Below are 26,324 nucleotides of genomic sequence, written 5' to 3'. Positions count from 1 at the left end.
ATGTGGGTGGTATGTAGAGATCTGGAACAGTGTGCTGCAGAGTGGGCAGAATGTGATGGAGCAGTAGGTAAGGAGGACAGGTTAAGAAGGAAGGTTTTCAGAATGAATCATAGAGAGCAGCTGAAAGAAGGATGTGTATATGAGAGTAAAATGTACCTTGTTGTGCAGTATAGATCAGAGCAGGAAAATGGATCAGCTGACTTGAGAGAGAACCATCCATATTTAAGAATGCATGAGAAGAGAGGTGGTCACTGTATAAAAATAATGGAAACCAGCAGATGGGGCAAGAAGCAGAAAGAGAAGAGGGGGATGAGAGGAAGAGCAAGTGGGAAACAAAGAAGGGGAGGAGAAGAAGAAAAGGTTAAGTGGAAGAGAGAAGGCTGTTGAAAGGCTCAGGGAAGGTCCTGAATCAGGGAAAGGCCATAATGGCCAAGAAAGTGGGAGAGAAAGTGAGAACTACAGGTAAGCAAACCTAGAGAGGGAAAGAGCATGGGATGGGTAGGAGAGAGGGCAACAAAGTTTGGAGGAGTTCAAAGAGGATGTGGCAGTAAAGAAGGTATATAGGAACAACAGGGTAAGAAAGGACATAAGATACCAAGCTGGAGGGAAAAGGGCCTCAAGGGGAGAAATGACTGTTAATAATATGTTGGATCTCACTCTAGTGAGAAGCTAGGGAACTTAGGGATGATGATGAGACTGACTCATCATAGGAAGCTGGTAACAAAGAAGCAGGCACTGATGTCAATAGTCAGGACTCTTCAGGAAAGGTAGACACCTTCGAAAATGAGAGAAACACTCCTGAGTGCCTAGTTTGATAGAAAGGTAGTAGATGCATGGATTGATTGAAAGGTGGCAGGGGTGTACAACTGAACAGTGTAGAAAGAACAGAGAGTATCAGGAAAAGAAGAGCAGGAGGAAATGCAGGGGATGGTCACGCAACCAGGATGGAAACAAGAGAGACTTTGCACATGGCAGATTCTACATGATGTATAGGTGGGTAGAGGCAGTTGATGGGAAAGGAAAGGGACAGGAGGCAGCACTTGGGTCATGAAGGAGTTCATGAGTGTTAGATGGCATTGGCAATGATCAAGGGAGTAGCACGAAGGTCAAGGAATGCAGAATGCAGAATTGTCTGGTTGTGGTATGTGCATATCTCAGGGCATGCCAAGCTGACGAGATGGGTGGTTGTCAGTGACTAACCTAAGGAGCAGAACAGAGAGGAGAGAAGAGGTTAAAGCCCAGACATTTGTAGAATGGGGCCTTAAAGGCAGATAGTGGGCAAAGGAGCAGGTGACTCTGGTTAATGGGAGGAAACTGGATGATATATAAATTAAGAAGACTCCTGCACAGACAGCACTGACAGGTAACCTCAGGGACATGGGATGGACTCACATGGAGTGAGTTCAGGATGTGGACAGAAAGAAGATGCCTGCAAATGATAGAAGTGAAGCTGGGACCCAATGGGGAATAGGCATTTTGCAGTGACCAGTGAGTCTGTGCTTTTGCTGTTCAAGGGGTGGCTGAAAGGAGTGAAGTATACCATGTAGTAGAGAGCGTGCAGGGTACGCAGAGTTGAGTGACTTTCCATGCTAATGGCATGTCAAATACATAAAGTGAGCTTAGGTCAGTAGAGTATGGGCACAGAATAAGCGTGGACAAGGAGGAAACTGTAAGGTTATCAGGTTATGCTGTTCCTTTAGGAGGCTTAATCCAGAGAATAAAAAGGGAGAAAGGCATAAGATGAAGTGTTGTAGCTACATAAGAAGGGCTTTCTAAAATTTTAACATGGATACAGTATCTGTAGTGTAGCCAACTTGACCAAAGGGATATTTAGTGGGAATCAATGGTTCTGTGTATAATAGGTAGGGCTATTCTGTTTATGGTGCCAATTTGGTAGCACAGAATGGCAGTGCAGATAGGAAAGTGGTACAGAGTAGTAAGAAGAAGATGTGGCTATAGAATTATGTGTTCTCTTGCTTGATAAAAGAATGGGAAAGGTGAAGAAAAGGCAGCTTAAGGAAAGTTGGCACTATAATTAATGCAAGAATCAAACTAGTGAAACTGGTTGACTGCAGAAAATACTGTAAGACAGGAATAAAAAGAGATCAGATCCAAGAAGCGGAAAAAGTCATAAATCTAGCCAACTGGCAGGTCGTTGAGAAAAGAACTGGCCATACTGAAGAAGCAGGGACAAGAAGCAAGGAGGCAACAGAAGAAAGGCCACAAGCAGGAAGATAGCAGAAGATAAAACTACAGGAGGGGGATACAACACACAGAGATGTCACCACCTATGGAAGATACACAGCAAGTAAGCAGAACCCAGCAAGAATGCAAGGTGGAGAGCCCAGGATAGAACAGAGACAAGCTGGACAGCAATGGGGAGCCAGGGAAAAAGGGAGGACCCAGGGCTAGAACAAAGGCATTTAAGATGGCTCAGGCTAGCTCACAAGCTTTGGCTTGGGGGAAAAAAAACAGCAAATGGGGAGGACTGAATTGACAAGGAGGGATGTGGTTCTTAAAAGTTTTTAGTATTGTTGCAATGGGACAATTCCAGGCCAGGCTCTTTACTCTGGATCCAGCAGAAGAAGGGTAGATATTGAGGATGGGAATTGAGACAGGATATTGTCAGAGTTGATGGGATTAGAAGAAAGAGTATGGTTGATTGGTTGGTTGGTAGCAGTGAGGGATGGGATGGGGACACAGTCCAGCTGTAGAATTGAGAGAATATCTTACTGAACTGATTTGGCAGACAATTCTGTGTTGAATTTTTACAGTGGGGAGACTGCTGAATGTTCCCAATGAAGAAAGGGAGAATAGCTGAATGAAGGTGGGGGAAGGCTGAGAGGCTGGTCTGAAGGAAAGAAGGGGGAATGAAGGTAGAGGGAAGGGCAAGAGGTTGGTTTGAAGGAAAGATGAGGAAACTGAGGATCAAAGGGTTACTTTGCAGTTGTGTCTTAACCGGGAACAATAGATGGCAAGTGGCATAAAGACAAAAGGGGAATAGTGATCTCCAGAAGACCAGATTTGAGTGAACCATACTGACAGTTGCCTGATAGTCCTATCTGTTGGGGTGAAGTAGGGCCTTCAAAAGAACTCTCTCATGCATGCCAGGGTTGGCCCAGGTCTAGTATCAAGGATTGACAGGCAAAGTGATGTGGTGGATCCAAGTGGAGAGTGCCGGGTTTGTATCAGAGGGAAAAGGGCAGAGATCCTTGAGTGAGGACATCAAAGGCCCACCAATAGAAAGTTAGAGGCATGACAAGGGAGAGGGCAGCCCAAGAAGTGAAGGTGTCATCCACAACAGTAATATGAGTTGTAACCAATGCCTTATGAAGTAGCAAGAAGAGGAAGGGCTGCTGGGTAGTGTACTATCATTTTCAATAGTGTAATGTAAAGATTACTGAACGATGGGGGACAGGTCAAGAAAATCATAGGAGACAAAGAAGGGCATCTATGTGCCAGGTGGAGAGTGAAACTGTACTCTGAAGACTACAACAGGAGAATTCATCAGGTGAGTCAGGAGATGGGAGGAGTTTGCCATACATGGGAAAGCATGAGGTGAGAGGTGGTCAGTAGGTAATACTAATGGAAGCTAGTAGATGAAGGAGAACATTGAGGAGAGCCAAGTCAAGAGAAGAGTGTTCTTGAAAAGCTCAGGAAAGGCCCTCTATAAGGTGTTACCAAATTAGCACCAGGAAAAAAAGACAAAAGGTATTACATTCAGGTGAACAAGTCTAAAGACCCTGGGGTGCTTAGGACATATGGTGAAGGAGGGATTGATGGAACCCAAGTAGAAAGGGGTGTGAAAGGAGTAAACCTAGAAAGTCCTTAGGACACAGGTCAGTAAATGGCCTAAGCAAGATACCATGCAGAGGCAATTCCTAAGTGAGCAAGTGACTGTCCCTAGTTTGTTTGACCTGAGTGGCTAGGATGAGTAGTGTTAAATTCAGACAGCAGATTCGTTTGGTAGAATGTGCTTGAGACACATAGGCAAGTCATTGTGGCAATAATGAAGATGTGTTTGGAATGGAGACAAGACTCCTGGGTATATTTATTGACAGTAAGGTAGCCTGATGGTTATGATTTGTTGGATTACAATTGATTAGTTTCTGGAAAAATACCTGGAGACAAAACAGGGACTTAGGGGTGGATGACAGCCAGGTATAATTAAATCTTTATCCAGGTTTAAAAGAGATATTCAAGTAAGTAGCCACATGAAAGTGTATTTATGAATCAACCTGGCCATGTGATGGATCAGAAATGACTGGTGCAAGAGAAGACAGAACCATCTCAATTTGTTGTGGGACTCTTGTTTGGTGAAGGAGAGTATCAAAAAGCAGAAAGCAGAATTCAGGATTATCAAACTGTTGGGGTTAATGCTGTTGTCAATTCTCTTCAAATAAGCAGATGACAATGAAGGATTTTATGCAAGACCAGAGGAGCAATATATGTAGAGTAGTTCCTTCCTGGAAGAGCAATGAGTACACCCATAACAACTTGTGGAAATAGCTTTGCTGACTGAGAAAATAGCAAGGGAAAAATACTTACAATGGGAGACATGGGTTATTAAAGATGGTGGAAGAAACTATTAGAGGTCAAGAATTAGAAATCCACATGGTAACTATAAAATTTACAAATATGACCCAGGCATGGTGATGTATTCCTGGGATTTCAGCACTCAGGAAGGGAATTCAGAAAAATCCTAAATTCAAGGTCAAAGGAGGCCATACAGAGAGTTCCTGTCTCAAAGGAAAAGTCATCAAAGAGTTCAATATACTTAATGATCTTTAACATGGTTTTCCACAAAATTAGTGGTCAATATGAAGGAAATTGGGGCTATTGGCACTGATATTTATAAAATTTAGTGTGGATAAGGTAAGTACCTTTGCCCACTTAATCTTTATTCAAAGTATGGCATAAGGGGAAATAGGAGGCATGTGCATAAAGAAGTTATCTGTAGGGAATTTGGTGGTTGCCAGTAATCACTTGATAAATGGGCAAAATCAGGAGAGTAAATACTCAGATAAAGATAAATTTGTTAAATGTTATTCTCAAGAGAGAGCCTCAGCATTAATCTTCACAAAGAATGTACTTGATAAGTAAAGAGTAGTTGAGTCTATTGGAAACTAAGCAGATGGAAAAGAGAGCAATGAGATATGGAAAAGAGGAAACTCAAACTAGGAATCTATCTGTATGGCAGAGTAAATGGCCTAGGCAGCACTAATAAAGCAAGTTTATTTTTTACTTTCTTAAGATAAAAAAAGAAGATATAAGTGGGTATACTATGTTTATGTTGCCTTCTGGAGAGATGGGATTATGTAAGTAAAGGTAGTAGTGAAGGCTGGGGTCATCATATTCCTGAAACTAGGAACAGAAGAGGCTTGACAGATGACAAAAACTTCAAGTCAGACTGAGAAGTCAGAATGAGAAGGTAAATAAGGAAAGTAAATACTGGCAGATTTCATAATGGGTCAAACTGTACACATACTAAATTGAAGGTCAGACTTAAATTAGTAACTATATTACTTAATTTTTTGTTAAATTGAATAAACTAAGGAGAATTGGTGGTTAAATAGTGATGTCCTGCCAATCCTGCTCATGGTGTTTGAGCAAAATTTCAAAGTAAATGCTTACTACCGAAAATACAAAGTTTCATCAGATGTTATTAATATGGATACCAGTGAGTGAAATTACTCAAAGTAATAAAACTTCAAGGTTAATATCACTTCATGAAAGTAGTAGATTTTATACAGTATGCCAAGAGTTATTGAACAAAAACATATTGAACAAAAAAATAATGGATGGGATACTACAGATTCAAAGAAAAGTTTTGAGTCCAAAAAAAAGTTTGCTTTGCAAACACTATTCAAAGAAATATAGGCAGGAAAATTCAAAGTTGAAGTGTTTATAAAAGAATTATGAACTATTATATAAAAGGCAGCATCCCTGATGAAAAACAGAAAAGAAACTCCATACCTAGATTGTTGGAGATGATGTTAGTATGGGTGTTTTCTATGGAAGATCTCAGTATATTTTCTCTGGCAGACCCTTTTTAAAATTAGTTATTTCCATTTATTGAAGTGGCTCTAGATGATGAAAATTATGATGCCATAAAGGCTGATAGTAGAACAATAAAGTCAATCTAGAGTTTTAACTGATTCTGAATAGACAGTGGAATAAAAAAGGTAAATAAGTACAGGCATTATAAAGTTCCAAAGTGTAGAGTAATTCATGAAATTTTTATTGATGTGAGAAATACTCAAAAGGAAGAGAAGTTACCACATGAGAATGGATGTTAAGGAAGAATTTTGCTTGAAAGATTTTCCAAAACTTTGTGGGTAACTGAATAATTCTTAGAGGATAAAAGATAATATGTAGGAATAATTAAATGAAGACCTGCTAATAACTTTTCTAAGAAATTACCCAAGCTTTGAGAGGAGGTATTATAATAGTACTATCAAATTTAATTAAAGCAAATTTTTTCAGTAGAGGAGATTTCTGTGCATTTATAAAGATTGGGGGAAGTGAGAAAGTTAATGATTGATCAAAGAAAGTATGATTGATGATGCAAAATCTAAAGCGTATGCTATGGGTCTTCTGAACTGTGGAATATTTGGTTTTAAAGAGAATGAATGGAAAAAGCAGTTAATTCCAGAATTAAATAGTGTCTGTTATTTATGTGTCCAAAACCATGCTAAGTACTTTCTTATTTCATTTCATCCTATAACAATCCTGACAGGCTTATACAGGTTAAAGAATTTACTCAAGATCACAGCACATATACAAGGCTAGAATTTTCTATCCTTACCTGTGTACAAAGCCTATATTCTTTTGTATTATGTTATGTTCTTTTCAAGTTGAAAGGATTCATAACCAAGAATTTCTATATTCCCCCCCCCGTTACTTAAGGAAAAAAATCATTTTCTGAGACGAAACATGTTACAGAGAGTAGGTGTTGTAGTAGATTGTAAAATTTGGATTATTTGTGATGGGAAATTAAAAAAAAAACAATGTTTGGTAAAAGACTTCTATTACCATCTATGCCCTGAAATTTCACTTCTTTTATTGCACAGCAAAGACTTTAGTATGGCCATAAATTAAAAATTAGAGACATCTACTTAAAAAAAAAAAACCTAGAGAATAGAAAGGAGCTTGTTTTTAAACAGGTATATGATGGATCAAATATAATTAATTACTAATGCAATTTTAAAAGCCCAAGTTTTGAGACAAGATTTCATTTTCCCCCCTAAGACGCAAAAGTTTGTAACCACATTCTATCACTGAATAGAAACCCTTTAGCAAAAAAGAAAGAAAATTCTCTAATTGCGAAACAAAAATTATAAACATAAATCAAGAGTCCCTAGCCAGCAGACCAAAGGTTGAAACTTTTGGGATAATTTGTAAGATCTTTGTTTTAAGAAACAAATATATTCCTTAGTGAAGATGGGTGAGAAAGCCTCTTCTATTCTTCCTCTGTTGGTGGAAATATTTTCTGTTGTTTTCTTATATGTAAATCTGTAATTTCAATATTGTTGCTTTGTGTCTTTTGGTATTATAAAATTGTACTTATTAAATTCTGTTAATTCCACTCCCTGAAGTGTGGGGTACCTGAGTTATCAGTTATCATAATGATCCTGGAAAATTAGAGAAGTCAGTATTTCCAATTGGGAAGGCCTGGATTTTTCAATGGGTTCAACATTTCACTTCCTTCTATAATTAAGTGGTAAGGTGATGGCATCCTTTAAAATACAAGAACTTGATGAGTTTGGGGGGGCGGGTGCCCACAGTGGAGTTCTGAAGCTAGGAGAAATGTCTATTGAAAAATAAAATACAGTTTCCCAGGATGATGGCAAAAGCCTCAGAGCTACATCAAGGCTGGACCTACATACTAGTTCAGAACAAGTAAATAAAACTAGCTTTACTGAAAAGTACAAACAGCTTACTTAGGCTAGTGGGCACACTTCAGACCTATCTAACTGTAAAGAAGTAAAGCTACAAGGAAATGGAACTAGAAAAACCTCACAAAGGGATAAGGAGGTAATTAAAGGTTTAAGACCAATGATCTAAAGCTCAAAGAAGAAATATCAGAGGCCAGATAGGAAAGTGCCTTCCCACCCAGGGAGTTATAGATCTAGGGTGGCTGTAGACAGAAATGCAGTTCCACTCATGGCTAGAGGTAACAACCTGGGATTCAGACTCAGCAATGGTGCCAACTTGAATCTACCTCGTGCCAGAGTCTGAGTAGCCTGGCCTAGCACCCAACACAAATAAGATTAAGCAGGGGCCCTCAGGAATTGATAACAAGAAGGGAGTTAAGAGAGGGGCTCTAAAAGAAAGTGGGTTAAGCCCCAGATGTAAATGAATGATGACCAGTGACATCTACTTACTAGTTAATGCTTTTATGATTTCTCGTAACTCTGTAACTGCCCCAATTATTTGTTAATACTGTTGACCTCTGTTTTTCCTGTACTTACAAGCAGTAAAAAATTGTTCAAAACATCAATGTGATGTGTGTGCTTATTTCTATGAAAACTGGCTTATTTCTATGAAAACTGAATATGGGAAGAGAACTCAGTGGGATAAAGAAATCAAGAACAGATACCTGATATTTACAAGAGATAGAATACAAGGCTCTCTCAAATCCCCAAGTATATAAGTACTTGGTTGGCACTAGCAGTTGGCTCTCTTTTAGCCACTCTTCTCTGATATACACACACACACACACACACACACACACACACACACACTCACACACACACTCTCTCTCTCTCCATCTAGGTTAAGTAAACCCAGAGCATTTCCCAAACATGGATACAAAATGGTTGGCTAAAAGTCCTAATTAAGGTAAAACATACTACAATAAAGATACTAATCAGATTTATGCTGCACAATGTATTTTAAAATGTCAGTCATCTCCTAAATAAGGAAGTTTTGCAGCATGTCCTGGAAAGAAACATCAGAGTAGGTCATGATTCTTCATAAGAGGCATCAGGTGTATGGACTCTTCCTAGTGGTTAAGTCCCTTTTTGGGCTACTACTATATACATTGTTTCTCTTTTAGGATTAAATTGCCAGCAAATATTACTAAGAATTAATTTTAAAATTATTTCTGCATCAGCAACCAATTTTATAAACACATGCATACATACATACACACACATACCACCAATCATTACTACATTAAATTCTGTTTTGTTGTTGTTGTTTGTTTTTGGTTTTTGGTTAGGTGTGGGGCTTGAACTCTGGACCTGGGCACTGTCCCTCAGCTCTTGAGCTCAAGCCTACCACTCTACCACTTGAGCCACTTCCAGTTTTCTAGTGGTTTACTGGAGATAAGTCTCACAGACTTTCCTGCCCAGGCTGGCTTTGAACCGTGATCCTCAGATTTCAGCCTCCTAAGTAGCTAGGATTACAGGCATGAGCCACCAGCACTCAGCTACATTAAGTTCTGAACAAACAGAACTATTTCTTGAATTCTAATCATTTGTCCAGCATTCTAAGAGTCGAAAGCAGAGCATTTTTAATGACAAATTTCTTTTGCCTTCTGTAGACCAGTACCTGCTGTAGGATCCTCTTCAGGCAATCGAACAAGAGTGTAACATATTCCTGGTTGATTGTAAGTCAGGCTGGGGGCTGGGATACAACACAGGACTTCATAGGAATCTGATGGTTCCATCTGCACTGTCACTTTCTCTAGTAGTTGGTCATTGAGAGTATTGGTACAGTCAAACTGAAAAGTAAGCAAAAGAAAAGTTGTGAAGGATGAGGAATGTTCTGGAGAAACTATTCCTTCCTACTCATAATCCATAATTCCATTCTGGAACCCACAATACCATCTCTCTCTAAATAGCACTATAAACATAAGATTTTTTTCTTTTTTCTGGGATCAGACCCAGAGCCAATCATGCTAAGTGCACACTAAACCACTGACCCACACTCCCAACCCCAATCTTCCAACCTAAGATTTTGTGTGTGTAACAGTGATAGGGATAGTCTTATTCTTGAGTTCTTTGTATTTATATTACTCATTAGTGTTTGCTCTTTGTTGAGTCTTGAACTCTACCAAACAAGATGTTAGAAGTACGATAGCTAAAGTTCTTTGAACAATCCACTTAATTTACATTGCTGTTAAATGCTTCTTTTTTTAAAAGTTTTACTTTACATTATCTAGTTTCATTGCATATTTGTTTCATATTCTTTTATACAAAAAATTTTTATACAAAAAAATTCTTTTATGTTTCTTGCATATCTGGGATGACAGGTATGCTTAGATACTCAGAAGGCTGAGTAGCTGGAATTACAAGTATGAACCACTGGTGCCTGACTTTTAAATTTTAACCATCGAATATTATCTATCATATGAAAGGATCTTTACAGTTATGGGAAAGAAACTAAAATTGTTTATTATTACTGTGGTGGTGGTGGTGGTGGTGGTAGTGGTACTAGGGTTTGAACTTGAGGCCTCAAGCTTGCTCCACAAGCACTCTACCACTTCTGCCACACCTCTAGCTCTCAATCAGTTCTTTATAAAAGGAGCTAGAATCATTAGCTAAAGAAAGAGATGCTTGTCTCCAAGCATATAAATTTATACTTCAGGGTCTAAAAGAATCAAAGGTATTATCTCACCTGGAATACAATGTGATCAGTAAACATATGTTTAATACATCGAACAAAATATTCTGTCTCTGCTTCTGTAAGTTGAACAGGCTCAGAAGACTTGAACAAGGGTCCAAGATTCATAAACTCAGGAATGGCAGCCAGTTGTTCTAACAAGGAAAAAAAGAGAGGAAAGTAGGAAGAAAGTAAGACATGAAGAAGATAAAAGAGAAACTTCACTAAATTGTATTAGTCTCCACAGCCTTACTAATAGCAGAATCCTCATATAACATGCCCTTAAGTTTTAATTTTTTTTCGGGGGGAGGCAGTCCTGGGGCTCAAACTCGGGGCCTGGCAGTGCTGTCTCTGAACCTCTTCTTGCTCAAGATTAGCATGTTCCCACTTGAGCCACAGCAGCACTTCCAGCTTTTTCTAAGTAGTATTTTATTGGAAATAAGAGTCTCACAAACTTTTCTGCCTGGGCTGGCTTCAAACAGCAGTCCTAAGTCTTCCGAGTAGCTAGGGTTATGTGTATGAACCATAGGTGTCCAGTGTCAGTAATCTTTTAAGCTAGCAAGTTCATATGCTAAATTGCTAAGGAAAAAAAAACTTGATTTCCTAATTTTTTAGAATTCCCTGTTAACCAACAAGATATATATAAGAGGAACATTCCCAGTTAGTAAGCTAGTAATTAGAAATTGCTAAGTTCCGTGGACTCCAGGTAGCCCCAGCAACTATAACTTATGATCTTTAGCTACACAAAGATTTCTTAAACTGAAAATTAATCAAACTGAACAAAAACCACAAACTCTGTTTTGTCTACAACACTCTGGAATTAAAGATCATTATTTCTATCCAATAAAGCATCATACCTTGGAAAATATCTTGCCTGGAAGGAGCCAACTTCTCTGGCTTAGGAGCCACAAGGGTAATTTCTATTAAGAGAGATATGAGAAATTAAGTGAGCTTCCCCTCTACAACTAACAATGCAGCCAGAAAGAAATGGGGTTGAACCTTCTAGCAGCTATCCAATGAGCTATTGCCAAAATCTACCACTACAGTTTCTGTCACCTCTTTTTGGAGCAGAGTGGCACTCAAAGTACATTTAGTGACCATAGCGCTGTAAAATAATAAAGTCCTAAAAACAGAAAAATTGCTTTAAGACTGGGGTGTATAAAAAGTTACTCATAAAAGTAGAAATAATTTATAAAACAAACATCATTATGTGGTATCACCAAACAACTTTTGAGATATTGAAAACTAAAGGTAAGATTTTTCATTCCCAGTTCTTCTATGATCTAACTACTAAGTACTTTCTTCCTTTCTTTTTCTTTACTTCTTTTTTTACTGTTTTATGATTCTTTGAAACTATTTATTTATTTTTATTTTATTTTTTTAGTTGGACGTGGGGCTTGAACTCTGGGCCTGAGCGCTGTCCCTCAGCTCTTCAGTTCAAGGCAAGTGCTCTACCACTTGAGCTACAACGCCACTTCCGGTTTTCCGGTGGTTTATTGGAGATAAGAGTTTCATAGACTTTCCTGCCCGGGCTGGCTTTGAACTGCGATCCTCAGATCTCAGCCTCCTGAGTAGCTAGGATTACAGGCGTGAGCCACCGGCGCCCGGCTCTGGAAATATTTTTTACACTCTGGAAATATTTTTTATAATCCTGTGTAATATTCTTTCAAGACAAACCTCCAGCAGAAAAACAAAAGAGATGACCAAATTCAGAAATAAAAATAATTAGTAACAGAATTATAAACAGTGGCAACAAACCTCAAATGCTTTAATACCACATTATTAAAAACCAAACCAAAAGCAAAACTTTCATCTTTAGACACATTTCATATTCTTACTGTTATCAAAATGCCAAAAGATTTTTAAAAACCTAATTTTTAAAAACTCATCTAATTTCTTTGTTGCTTTGTATGTCCCTCCCCCACGGTATGGTCCTGTTTTCATTGTATTTGATGTTGGTATAATGTGTGGACGGGAAGGGCAAAAATAAATCATTTAAATAGGGATACAAGTGGACCCATTGCAACAATGAGATGTACATACAAGTCATTATGTCGAAAAATGAACTTTACAACTTTGGCTGGGGGGGGGGAGGGAGATGGGAAGGGACGGGAAAGGGAAACAAAGGAGGAGGCAACAATGCTTGCTAAGAAATGTCCTCATTATCTTGCCCATGTAATTGTAGCCCCCTCTGCATGGTATTTCTACACACACACACACAAAGTCATCTATCTTATGCCTAAAAGATTTAGGCATGATAGGCAAAATGCATTAGAGAAAAATTTCCTAGAAAGTATTAGAAAAAACAAGCTAATATTTTCTTTCTTTTTTCCTTGAAGAAAGTCTTTATTTTTATCAATAACGTTTTGATGTTCCCTTCAGTGAACATTGATAGAACTATACTGGGACTACCAAATAATTGTGAAGTCAAGCTAATATTTTCTAGTTTTATTTCTAGCTTAGAACATATGCTAATATCAGATTTGTAAAGCTATCTATACACAGAAAAACTAAGAGTTTATTGTTCCTCTTACCTGCTTTCTGCTCAAAGACAGGAGCCATAGCAAGAGGAATTGATTTTAGGTCAAAGGGTTTTTCTGAAGGCTCTAATGTATACTGATGTAAGGCCTTTTCCATCCCTGGTACAGAGACTGTCAGACCTGTAATTGCAGACAAATTTCAGCATTATATCATCTTGAGAACTATTAGTAATTGCTTGCTGAAGGAAGAGAAATAATCACTCTACAATCCTAAAACTTAAGTAATTTAAATAAAAGTGATTATATAAGAAGGAGAGCATAAATAAATAGAGCATAAATAAATACAACAAAATATATCTACCTCTCAGAAAAGAAATCACCTTAGCTCTAGGAGAGCAATGAGAACAACCTTGCAGATTGTTATACAGGAATTCCTGTTACCAAATTAGAAAATATCCTTGTGAAAACAGGTTTCCTTAGAAATGGAGGTACATTCACAGACAAACCAAGCATTTGCCTAGTGGTCAGCTAATAGGTAAAATCACAAAATATACTTCCAAGATACCATTTGGGGCACACAATTATATTTGTATGTGTTCTTAGCTCTCACTGACCATTGAAGATATAGGTAGCATTCAGTGCCATCTGCCTCTGCTGCAGCACATTCAGGTAGAAGGTAGCTCGGTCCCGCACTTCATCATCAGTATCCATCATACACCTGGCCATCGGAAACAGAACAGGCATGTTTCGGTACCCTTAAGATTCCAATAGTTTTATTACCATTCATATAGTACACAATTCAGGTAATCTGATAGTACATTTATTTATTTGTTTGTTTGTTTGGTTGGTTGTGGGGCTTGAACTTTGGGCCTGGGTGCTGTCCCTCAGCTCTTCAGCTCAAGGATAGTGCTCTACCACTTGAGCCACAGCACCATTTCCAGTTTTTTGGTGGTTTATTGGAGATTAAGAGTCTCACAGACTTTCCTGCCTGGACTGGCTTTGAACCAAGATCCTCAGGTCTCAGCCTCCTGTGTAGCTAGGATTACAGATGTGAGCCACCAGTGTCTGGATTGATAGTACCTTTATAAAAAGGTAGCTGTAATCCTAGCTACTCAGAAGGCTGAACTCTAAGGATCATGGTTTGAAGTCAGCCCAGGCAGGAAAGTCCATGAAACATATGGACCACCAAAAAGCTGGAAGTAGAGCTGTGGCTCAAGTAGTAGAATGCTAGACTTGAGCATAAAAGATTAGAGACAGGGGCTGGGAAGGTGGCTCAGTGGTAGAGTGCTTGCTTTGCATGCATGAGACCCTGGATTTGATTCCTTAGCACCAAATAAGCAGAAAAAGCCGGAAGTGGTGCTGTGGATCAAGTGGTAGAGAGCTAGCCTTGACCTGAAGAGCTGAGGGACAGCACCCAGGCCCAAAGTTCAAATCCCATGACCGACATTAAAAAAAAAAAAGATCAGGGACAGTGCCCAGGCCCCGAGTTCAAGACCGGCATTAAAAAAAATCTCAGCAATAGCCAATATAGGCTCTGGAAATCCCCACAAATATTGGGGAACTGTTCTGAATTACTAAACCACTACTGCTTTTTTTTTTTTTGGGTCCGGTTGTAGGGCCTGAACTCTGGGCCTGGGTGCTGTCCCTCAGCTCTTCAGCTCAAGGCTAGCGCTCTACCACTTGAGCCACAGCACCACTTCCGGCTTTTTTCTTTTTGCTTATGTAGTGCTGAGGAATCAAACCCAGGGCCTCAGGCATGCAAGGCACGCGCTCTACCACTGAGCCATCTTCCCAGCCCCTCACTACTGCTTTTATAAATCAGAAGCTATAGAAAACATCAAGATAAATAAGAACACAATAACATGAAATAGTCTGGAGTGTCTGGCTGTATCTGTAACCACATGATCTCCAGTGAAAAGACGCCTCATAATTAAGACATATTAATATTATACTTTATAAGAATACTAAAAAGACAGCATTCATCATCTAGGCATCATTATTGTTCAAATGGCAATTTGTTCCATTTAGCCAGCCAGCCTTGGCTTGTGGTTTATCTGCTTCAATTTTAAAATGCAATCAGAGTGTTTGCTAAAGCTAGTGTTTCCCTTACTAAATAGTTACAGAGGCCATAAAAAGCTTATATTTTCAACTCTTCATATGAATGAATCACTTTAGATTTTAGAAGTTAGCATCTCCTTATAGAAATTGAAGTACATACATTTAGATTACTTTCTCAAAACCATTTAAGAAAAATCTAAACTCCAATTTTACACATATCTCACTCATACCTAATTACTAGAAAGAAAACAAAAGCTATCTACCCTATAGCTACTATTATTCTACTCTATCAGCTCAACGTCTGGTATGACACAATGAGGATTTCACTACTTAGTCAGGTAGAATTCTAATTTTAAAGGGCATTCTTTTGCTTACCTTTGTAAGAGTACAAGAATGCTTGGGAGAAGACTTTCATTCTGTGCCCCAAATTTAGCCAACGCACTTACAGCAGCTATTATATCACAGAAAATGAAGCAACATAAATATCAGTGTATCACAGTTAAGCAATAGTTATTTAAAAAATTAGACAAGTATACATGTTCTCTCTGATATGTGGAAGTTAGATCCAAAATACACTGGGATATGACAAATTACACAGGATTCTAGATACTCACATACAGTGAGACTAACAGAGGGTATAGTCTTAGGAGAGAATCACAAAGATAGAATAACCAAGCACTTCTTCATATGTATATAAAATAATATTCATACTAAAATGGACTCCAAAGATATGGAAACAAGGACTTTTTATTAATTTTTTTCTTTTGCTCATGATTCTGCATTCTTTCTGTGGGAGGGTGGGAGAGCACAGAATCTGAGGAAAAAGGGTGAAAAAGTACAGCAGTGAAGGGCACTGGACATTGATGACAGTGAACTATATAACTGGTGGGTGAAGAAGGGAGGAAGGAAATGTGAGAGAATGATGGAACAGATGACACTGTATGAAAGGAAATTTACTTATTAACTAATGCATATAAATGTAACCCCTCTGTATATCACCTCTATAAGGACGATAAATTAGCCAAGTAGCTGGTGCTCAATGGAGATGAAGTATCTTGTTTCCTTGGTGCTACCTCTTTGACCCATTTAAGTATAAATAAAATTCTTCCACCTCTAGAGAGCTCTACATAGTAAATATCATCTATGTGCTGAGGAATATTTTTCTATGTGAATATTTTCTACGTGACTTATGCTTCTCCTCAACACAACCCCTTATATATTATCTCATATGATTAGTTCTAATCTCAAACAACTAGCCTCAAACATAAAAAGAAACTCCATTGTTAATATTCCTTTCATTCAATACACTCACTGGCTTTCTTAATGTCTATCACTAATTGTGGTAGGATCTGGGAGTAGGAAAATTAAAAAGTAGGGTCTCTGATCCTAAGAAATTACACTGCAGTAGGAAAGATAGGTAATTAAAGAAATAATTACAAAGTAACAAGTAAGTTGCTTACAGAACTATCCAAGATGCTAGGTAAGTACAGACAGGGAGACTTAAAGCAGAACTGCAAGTAGAAAAGTAACCTAGAAGGTCAACTAACTGGAACTAAATGTTAAGACCAACTTACATTGGCCAAAGAGAAAAGACAGGAAAAGAACCTTAGAGGCAGAGAGAATGACCAGTACAAATGCCCTGTGTTGAGATCAGACAGTGTGATGTATTACTGTACCAGGTATAGGATCTATGTTGGGGGGGGGAAGGAGGGAGGTCAGAGGTAAACCAAATACCAAGGTGAACAAACATAAGAATATTAAAGAATCTAACAATTTCTTCAGCTATTTTAAAAGTATTTAAAAACAAACCTTCAGAAGAGTTTCAAGGGAGAGGACTAAATTGTATTGTAAAATGACTGGACAAGAGTTCATGAGAGCAGCTAAGTTTTTCTCAGTCAGATAGGGTTGAGAGTTAATGAGAGATAAAGAATTATAGGAGGGGGTCACATTTTCAATGGGAGAGATACGCGCCTGTTCATGTTAAGGGGAAGGAAGGATTGGAGAGGAATACACAGAAAACACAAACACATCCATATAAATTCAACATACATGAATGCTTATGGCTGTAACTCTGGGGGAAAAAATGGAGCAGCCATGATAATATTCCTGTTATACTGCAAGCTGTCTGTAATACAAGGCAAAAATCTGGTTGGGGCCCAGGATAGGCTCAATCCCATTAACATATCAGTCTTGCAACTTCACTGTTCAAGTTCATTATCACCTTCTTAAGTATTTCAAAAGACCAGCAATTTCATCATTACTAGTTCAACGACTTACCGGCTCTGACCGCCTCATTTTCCAGAACAACTCTATTGAAAATGAAGCGGATATATTTGGAAGGGACAGGTGTTCTGGGTCCCTCTTTGCCCAACAAATGTAGAATCTTAGTAGCCAGAACGGTGTGTTCACAGTCCTCAATGAATTCACAGAGGTGGGCTAGACCTGCTTCTTTACTCTCAGGATTCTCCTCCACAATGCTGATTATGCAGTCCACAATGGCTCGCTTATATTCAAAGCCTCCCTGGCAAATGAGAAGATAAAACCACCACTTATTCTAAGGACACTGTTTGAAATAATGCTTGTGATATTCAAATTTCTATTCCTCTCTTTTCATTTAAAATAAACAACAAATTTCTGCAAAGTGTTAAAACAAACAAGTTTAGTAATGATAAAACAGCAACCACATTCAAGCGCATAATGATGAAGACATGCTCAAAACACTATGATTATTTCATGGCAATCATGAGAATTATGACTGCAATTTATTATGGTTAGAAAACAGTCTACCTACATCATCTCGAAGCATGTTGGATAGAAAAGTCATCATGACACTGTGCTTACGAGGGTATTTCTGACAGAGAGCACTGATTGCCTGCACAACCACCACCTGCAGAAAAATGAAGAGATCATTTACCACACAATGACTGTATGACCCTCACCTAGTAAAACACAAAGAGAGGAAGTACATCTTCAGAACCGTAGCTAGGAGATGTGCTTCCCCTGTGAGTTCCTCCAAGCCAAGAAGGCACTACAATTCCCTAAAATCACAATAATGCTTCTTTATAAAAGATCAGCAAGGAGCCCCCCCCCAAAAAAAGGATTTCCACTGAAAAACAATGGAAAATTATATTTATTCAATAGATCCCATCCATTTGCCCCTCTCCAAGATAATAAGCACATGTAAATTCTTAAAGCTGGACAGATAAAGAGCTTGAATACACTGACTCCAACAAAGGAAATAAAAAACCTATCCAAAAACTACTTCACAAAAATGTTTGCTAGAGGAATGTTAATATAAATTTAAAAACAAGTGTTAAGAAAAGCATAAGATTTTATCCTCTTTTCAGTTAATATGTTAATCTATCACAATTGCATGGGTGCTAGTAGAAAACAAGAATCTTAGGTAAGAAATGGCTGACAGTATATTACAGCAACAACAGCAATCAGCATTTGGAGGCTAGTTTCCTCAGCCCAAATCTAAGACCATTCCAGAGAGCCAGAAAATATCTGGATCCACAAACGGTTGCATTACAGGATAAGAAAGAACACTAAGGAATGACACATGACTATTTAATATTGGGCAGTAAGCCTGCCAACCCTTTGTTCCAAAGGAAAACATTACCAAACTAACTAGTAAGCATATGTGTGTTCTACACCAGAGGGAGGATTCTGTTTTTCTAGGGCAGTAAGGAAACATGACCTCTAGAGGAAGATTGAATCTTCTAAGGCTGTATGGCATCTTGTACTACACAAGGGGCAGAGTAGGAAAAAAGGGTAATTAGTGCCTAACTTGCATGATGTACAGAAGCACACACCCATAGGGAAATGTCTTCCTCAAACCAGATAGCATTAAGTTTGTACAATATAATACTTTCAGAAGATAGAAAATGTCCATAATCCATAATCTTTTTAAGAAGCAACGATAACTAAAGCTAAGACACACACATACACACACACAAAGAAAATATCGTATCTTCACAGGTGGAGCATGGGGAGAAGAGATATGCTGTTGTGAGTAGTTGTGACTACTGAAGGCATTAAAATGGTCTACATTTTCTTTTTTTGTTTGTTTTTTGTTTCTGGTTGTTTTTTGGGGGGGGCAGTCATGGGGCTTGAACTGTGGGCTTGGGCACTGTCCCTCAGCTCTTTAGCTCAAAGTGAGTGCTTTACCACTTGAGCCACAGCACCACTTCAGGTTTTCTAGTGGTTTATTGGAGATAAGAGTCTCATAGACTTTCCTGCCCGGCTGGCTTTGAACTGCAATCCTCAGATCTCAGCCTCCTGAGTGGCTAGGATTACAAGGCACCGACACCTGGCTTAATGGTCTACATTTTAAACTTAAATCATTAAAATGGAAATGGAAAAATAATAAAATAAAGCAACATATGGATCTGTTTCTGTAAAAGATCTATATAATGCACTGAAAAAAAAGAATTCCAAACAGCTCAGTTAATATTCAACCTACAGATTTCAAGAGATTAGGTTAGACTTTTAGTTTTTTTTTTTTTTTTGGGTCCAGTCGTGGGGCCTGAACTCTGGGCCTGGGCACTGTCCCTCAGCTCTTCAGCTCAAGGCTAGCGCTCTACCACTTGAGCCACAGCGCCACTTCTGGCTTTTTTCTGTTTGCTTATGTGGTGCTGAGGAATCGAACCCAGGGTCTTGAGCATGCAAGGCAAGCGCTCTACCACTGAGCCACCTTCCCAGCCCAGACTTTTAGTGTTTTACATACTACACACATAAAAAAAATAACTCACATTGAAATAAGTTCTTTATTAGTTCATTAAGACTTTTGAGGTAAGTACTATCACAATCGCCAAGGTATGACTAAAGAAACCAAAACAGCCAGAGGTCACATGACTATCTTGGGTCACAAATCTAGTAAGTGATAGACTCAAGATTTAAATCCAAGGGTTTTCATTCTAGAGGTCATTCTCTAAGTGACAGCCCCCCCCCCTCCCTATTACTCTCCCTTCCTTTTTGGTTCCTTGAGACTGGTCTATGTAGCACAGCCTGGTTGAAACTCACAATCCTCTTGCATCAGCCCCTGGGTGCTAGGATGTAGACATTTTTGTATACTTTCATACAGTATAAATACTGTTTCTGCCTACATTATTACATTCTAGCTGTCAATTCTTCATTCCATTTCTCTGGGTTGGGAGGTAACTTCTGTCTTACTATTTTATGCTGAGTGGGGGTAAAGCTAGGGATTGTTGGAATAGAAAGTAAATGGAAATTCTTTAGTAAGGTTTATACTGCTTTCCAGAGTGGTTGAAGAAGTTTACATTCCCACCAACAGTGTAGTAGCATTCTTTTCTGGGGCATATCCTTACCAGCAGCTGTTATTATTAGTTTTGTTGATAATATCCATTCTAACTGGGGTGAGGTACAAGCTCAAAGTAGTTTTGGTTTGCATTTCTTTTATGGCTTTTAGTAAGGTCTAGTTTATCAAAATTTCTTTTGTGTCTTCTGTTAAAAATATTGTTCTTACTCCAGGGTCATGAAGATATCCTGCATTCTCTTCTAAAACATTATTATTTTGCTTGTACACTCGTATCTCAATCAACTTGGCACTGGATTTGTATGTGTGGTGTGAGGTAGGGTGAGATTGGATGAGTAGGCAGAAAGGGAACAATAAAGCAAATGGAGCCAAAGAACCACCATGACACCACATCTAGGTATACTTTGCTGAACAACCTGCTTCACAAACAAACGTTGTGAGAAGTGTGACCTACTTCTAGAAATTCCATCTAATGGTCACCAGAAGGTATTTTCCCCACTGTGCCAATTATCCAGAGGCCTTATGTGCCTCTCACTGTACCTATGATGCACGAACCTTCCTTCAGTCACCATCTTGGCTGTGAGGATACTTTACTAGGTCAAACCACTCCCTGTACTCCAGTTCCTGGAAAAGCTCCACAAATATGTACATAAACTCAATATATCTAGTCTCCCACAGATGATAAAAAATAACTAAGGTCCAGGAGGTTGTAGCACTCCACTGCTTGGTCCAGTAGCCCAATCTCAATTTCCTCTGAAGCTATATTCTCGCTCTTACTTCAATAAAACTTGCTTTTTAAAATGCTGCATTTGCCACTGATTTCTTTCTTTAGTGAGACCAAAAAGCTGCCACTCATCTCCAGAGATAAGGGTTACAATTTACCTTAATTTTCCATATAGATACCCAGTTAAAGAACTTCCATGTTTTCAACTCACTTTTTATCTTAATACAATCAATACCTAAATCCAAATATATTGGAAAAGACAAAAAATTAAGAAGAAATAAACAAAACAAGGAACCAAAGTCTTACATAAACCTTCTACAAGAAAGGATATAAATATTGAAATATTAGGTGACAAGTAGGTAAGATGGAAGACATAACAAAATCTGAGAAATTAGAAAATCTAGCTTTTGGTCTTGGCTGTGTTGGTAATTTATTATGTGACATTAGGTAGACCAGTCATCTTTTAATGCTGTATTTTCCCCAGTTCCCCGGTGGACAAAAAAGAAAAAGGAGCAAATATGAATAATAGAGATTCTTGCCAACAACTCGAAGAGCCAGAGCAGTTAGTATCTACATATGATTATTAGATTTACACTGACAAGTTTTGAAATTTTACATAGCTCAAACCTTTAAATGAATCATTTCTGAAGCTTGTTTTCCAACCGTATCTATTCCATTTCCTTATTTCCTTCCTAAAAGGCTCCTTTTAGAAGGCACTAAATAATGGGGAAATACTTTTGGAAAACACAGTAGGAGTCTAAATAGAGCATCTCCAGTGAAAATAATGGTATTTATATTGGTTTGTGATCAATTTCTTTGTATACAGTAGCATACTATATACATAGAAATCAAGAATTAAAAAATATAAAAAAGATCACAGATGACATTTAATAGTACTTAGCATCTTACAACATAACAGGACTTATTTTTAAAAGTTAAAAGTACAGGCAAATTAGTGATATAGGAAGAAACATTGCCAATTACAGAGTCTGGCCTAACAATCTGAAATGGCTTTATATATTTTTGCAACTCATTTTTTATGACATGTTTCACAAATCTATTGCAAATATATATTACAAACATATGTAGTATAAATTACATATTTAACAATAGAAAAAACAAATGTACTTTGTGTACTTTGTTTTTATAATATATAATCACTTACAGTACAGATTTTTAAAACAGAAGTTTTATTATCTAGAATTTCCAAATGTTCCCCTCTGCCCCTTCTGATCACATTCCATTGCTTCCTTCCCAGAGATTATCACTATCCTGAATAGCTTTCCCTATTTCCTGGCTTTTCTTCAACTTACCTAATATATCCCCAATTAATGTATATAGTTTAGTTTGCTTGTTTTTTTTAAGTATTTATGCAAATGCTATCATATTGTATAGACCTCGGCAAATTACTCAATACATTTACAAAAAATTAATGTATGTTAATTCCATGCCTGAAGTGATCCTATGACTCCCAAAGTAAATTTTTTTTATACATTATATATCATCAGTGAGGCATGGTAGCACATACCCAATCTCAGCCCTCAGGAGGCTGAGGCAGAAGAATTTGAGTTTGAGGCTAGCCCAGGCTACACAGAAAAACTCTCACAAAAAAAAAAAAGAAGAAAAAAGAGTATACATCTTCAATTTTACTAGATATTCTTGGATTGTTTTCAAAAGAAGTTTACACAGGCGTATATATAAAGAATTCCACTACCCATATGCTTACCAACAATTTCTTTGTGTATGTTACTTTTCTAAAGTTTTAAATTTTCTGACACTGAAGCTAATAAACTATAGTCCAGTCTTGTCTGCCTTCTTCTTTTCTCTCCACCTTTTCTTTCCTCTAAGATTAGGTCTTGCTTTGAAGCCAGTCTGTCCTGGAACTTGGTAGCTAGGCTGGCCTCAAACTTATGATCCTCCTGCCTTAGACTCCTGAGCGCTGGGATTACAGGCATGAACTACTCTATGCTGAGCTTGCATTCTATCTTTTGTACCAGAGATGGTATAAACCATAGATGGTTTTAACTTTTTAAAGAGTTGTAAAGAAAATAACAAAAACAGGTCTAGAATCATGGCTCATGTTTATAATCCTATCTACTTGGGAGGCAGAGATGATAAGATCACATTTTGAGGCTAGCCTAAGCAAAAAGGTTAGTGAGGGCCCTATCTCAATAAAAAGGCTGGTTATGGTAGTAAGTACCTGTTACCCCTGCTACAAGAAAAGCATAATTAGGAGGCTCACATACAGTCTCAAAGTACTCAAGCAAAATAGAAGATTGTACCTGGGGGGAAAAAAGAAAAAATAATAAAAATAATAATTAAAAAGGTGTTCCAGTGGTAGGGCAAGAATGAGACCCCCATGCATACTACACAGACAAACAAACAACCTTTCTCCCCACACACACACAAAATAAGAACAGGTAACAGATAATGGAGAGGCCCAGAAGCTGAAAGTAAGTATTTTAAAGTCCTTTTTAAAGAAAGGTTTGCCAGTTGTTGTTCTAAAACCTCCTTTTACCTAAGTTATTTTACCTGCTTTCTTTACTATACCATTTTGTTTGACAAATGGCTATTAAAACAACTTCATAACCCATCAAGGTTTCCCAAAGATTCAAAATGTTAATTTGCATGTGCAAGGTAAGTTTGTTTTCTAAAATCTATGAGTGGCTGAACATCAGTGGCTCAGCCCTATAATCCTAGCTACTTGGCAGGCTGAGATCTGAAAATTGTGGTTCAAAGCCAGCCAGGACAAGAAAGTCTATAAGACTTACCTTGGAGCTGTGGCTCAGTGGTAAAGCACTACCCTTGAGCAAAAAGCTTAGGGACAGTGCACAAAACCAGAGTTCAAGTCCCAGGACTAGCGAGCTCACACATGTGCAGACGCGCGTGTGCACACGCACACACACACACACACACACACACACACACACATCTAAGAGTATACTAAGCACTGAGTAATATGGTCTATCCCGTCACATGGCTGAGTATTAAGTAAGAACAAAGAACAGTCCTTCTATTTTCCTTTTCTTAACTGAAACTAAGTGTTCTTTGATCATTTCTACTACATCCTCACCAGTTCTATTCAATACTGTTCTATTCAATAATAAGGCAAGAGGAAAGAAAGGCAAGACATTTAAAAAGTAAAACTGTCTCCATTCACAGAAGATATGAATATTTATATGGATAAACCTAAGGAATGTGTATTACAATAATTAATACCAATAAAAGAACTCAGCAAGGTCACTTGATACCAAGTTAATATGGAAAAATAAATATATTTTATACATTAGTAGGAAATATCATTTGGTTATTTGCTATACATAAAAAGATGCCACAGCATACGAAAGGGGAGACAAAGTATTTTCAACAAATTATCCTTGAAGTATCCAGTATTCATATAGAAAAACACTGAACATATCACATACATTAACTTGAGTCAAAATGTAAAAACTAAAATCATAAAGCAATTTGAATAAAACATGAGAAAGATAAAAGCTACCTTTATGACTTGGAGGTTTACAAGAGTTACTTAGAGAGCATATAGCAATAACTATGAAAAGAGAAAATTGATAAATTAAGACCTCATAAAAATTCGAAACCTCTATTCCTCAAAAGACACTGTTAAAAAACACATACACAAACCACACATGGGCAGAAAACATGACCATCTTTAAACTCTCACCTTAAACTCATCTGAGATTTCAGATACAAAAGAAGATATCTGCTTCATGAGCCTGTCCACACTGCTCTCGCTTCCAGTTTTAAGGAGAGTAGTAATGGCTAGGGTAGCAATGCTTCTGTTTGAGTCTGTGATTAAATTTTCTAAATCCAGGTTGCAGGCAGTAACAGCAGAGGGATGCTTCATTGCCACCTTGTGAAAGGACAAGGAAAAAAAAAAAGCAAACACCCAGTTTTAATTAAGAAAAGTGGCAATACAAAGGGGGCAGTTGCAAGTGGCGCTGTAGCTCAAATGGTAGAGTGCTAGCCTTGAGCTGAATTGCTCAGGGACAGTGCCCAGCCCCAGAGTTCAAGCCCCAAGACTGCCAAAAAAAAAATCCAATCTCTTTAGCCAGGCGCTGGTGACTCATGCCTGTAATCATAGCTACTCAGGAGGCTGAGATCTGAGGATCGCGGTTCAAAGCCAGCCCGGGCAGGAGAGACCGTGAGACTCCTATCTCCAATAAACCACCAGAAAACCTGAAGTGGCGCTGTAGCTCAAGTGGTAGAGCGCTCGCCTTGAGCTGAAGGACAGTGGCCAGGCCAGAGTTCAAGCCCCACGACCGACAAAAAAAAAACAAAAAAAAACAAAGGGGGCAGTTTAGGTGAAAAGCAATTATTTCAAATGAGCACGGTAGACTCTTATTTGTAATCCTCCTAACTAGTTGGGAGGCTAAGATAGAGGATAGCAGTTCAAGGCTAGCCAGGATCAAAAAAAGAAAAAAAGTGTGAGAACTCTTCTTGACCAATAGCTAGATGCAGTGACTCATGCCTATCATCCTAGCTTTATGGGGGGAAAGTGGGTGGATCATGGGCCAGGTGCATGCCTGGGTAGGAAGTAAGACCCAATCTTAAAACTAGCCAGTGCAAAAAAGGTTGGAGATGTGGTTCAGAAATAGAGTACCAGCCTTGCAAACACAGGACTCAAACACTAAAGTATTGATAAAATTTAAAAGAAGGTAATTGTTTTAGGAAGAATGTTTTTAATTCATAATAAGATTCATCAGATATAATATATCCTTTGATAAATGAACAACTGCCACCATATAGCAAGCCCAGATCTCTCTTGTTAGGTTCTTATTACCTTTATAATAATATTAGCCTTTTATTATATATGGCATATATATATGTATATATGTATATGTATATATATATATATATATATATATATATATGGCCGATACTTCCTTATAGGGCATATGTCCATGTGTGTCTGCTCTGTTAGATGTTAGCACCTCTAAGAACAAGAGCTACCATACTGCTCAAGAGAGACTTAGAAAACTCTTGTAATTAAACAAGTCAGCTGTAGTCACACTGGAATATCATGGTCACTAGGAGAACCTGTTTCTCGTCTCTGTTATTTATAGAATCTATAACCCACAACTTTGTAAAGCATCCTCATTAAATGCAAACTAATGAAAAAGTAAGTCTACTTATCCTACTTTGCAAGGGTAGC

General features: G+C 38.1%; 1 protein-coding gene across 1 annotated transcript in view; it reads right to left on the bottom strand.

Annotated features, from left to right (window-relative positions):
* Copg2 (coatomer protein complex, subunit gamma 2) overlaps positions 1 to 26,324 on the bottom strand; it is a 97,577-nt gene that overhangs the window by 37,618 nt on the left and 33,635 nt on the right. Inside the window, exons 8-16 of the mRNA XM_013036423.1 lie at positions 24,834 to 25,022; positions 17,941 to 18,036; positions 17,427 to 17,670; positions 15,525 to 15,600; positions 13,706 to 13,809; positions 13,146 to 13,271; positions 11,469 to 11,531; positions 10,627 to 10,766; positions 9,559 to 9,730 (exon numbers count right to left, since the gene is read on the bottom strand). Of these exons, the coding sequence (XP_012891877.1) occupies positions 9,559 to 9,730; positions 10,627 to 10,766; positions 11,469 to 11,531; positions 13,146 to 13,271; positions 13,706 to 13,809; positions 15,525 to 15,600; positions 17,427 to 17,670; positions 17,941 to 18,036; positions 24,834 to 25,022 (1,210 nt within the window). The remainder of the gene's footprint in view (positions 1 to 9,558; positions 9,731 to 10,626; positions 10,767 to 11,468; positions 11,532 to 13,145; positions 13,272 to 13,705; positions 13,810 to 15,524; positions 15,601 to 17,426; positions 17,671 to 17,940; positions 18,037 to 24,833; positions 25,023 to 26,324) is intronic.

The sequence above is a fragment of the Dipodomys ordii genome, unplaced genomic scaffold (assembly GCF_000151885.1).
Source record: "Dipodomys ordii isolate 6190 unplaced genomic scaffold, Dord_2.0 Scaffold285, whole genome shotgun sequence".
NCBI classification, from domain to species: Eukaryota; Metazoa; Chordata; class Mammalia; order Rodentia; family Heteromyidae; genus Dipodomys; species Dipodomys ordii.
This window is presented reverse-complemented; position numbering and strand designations above follow the sequence as displayed.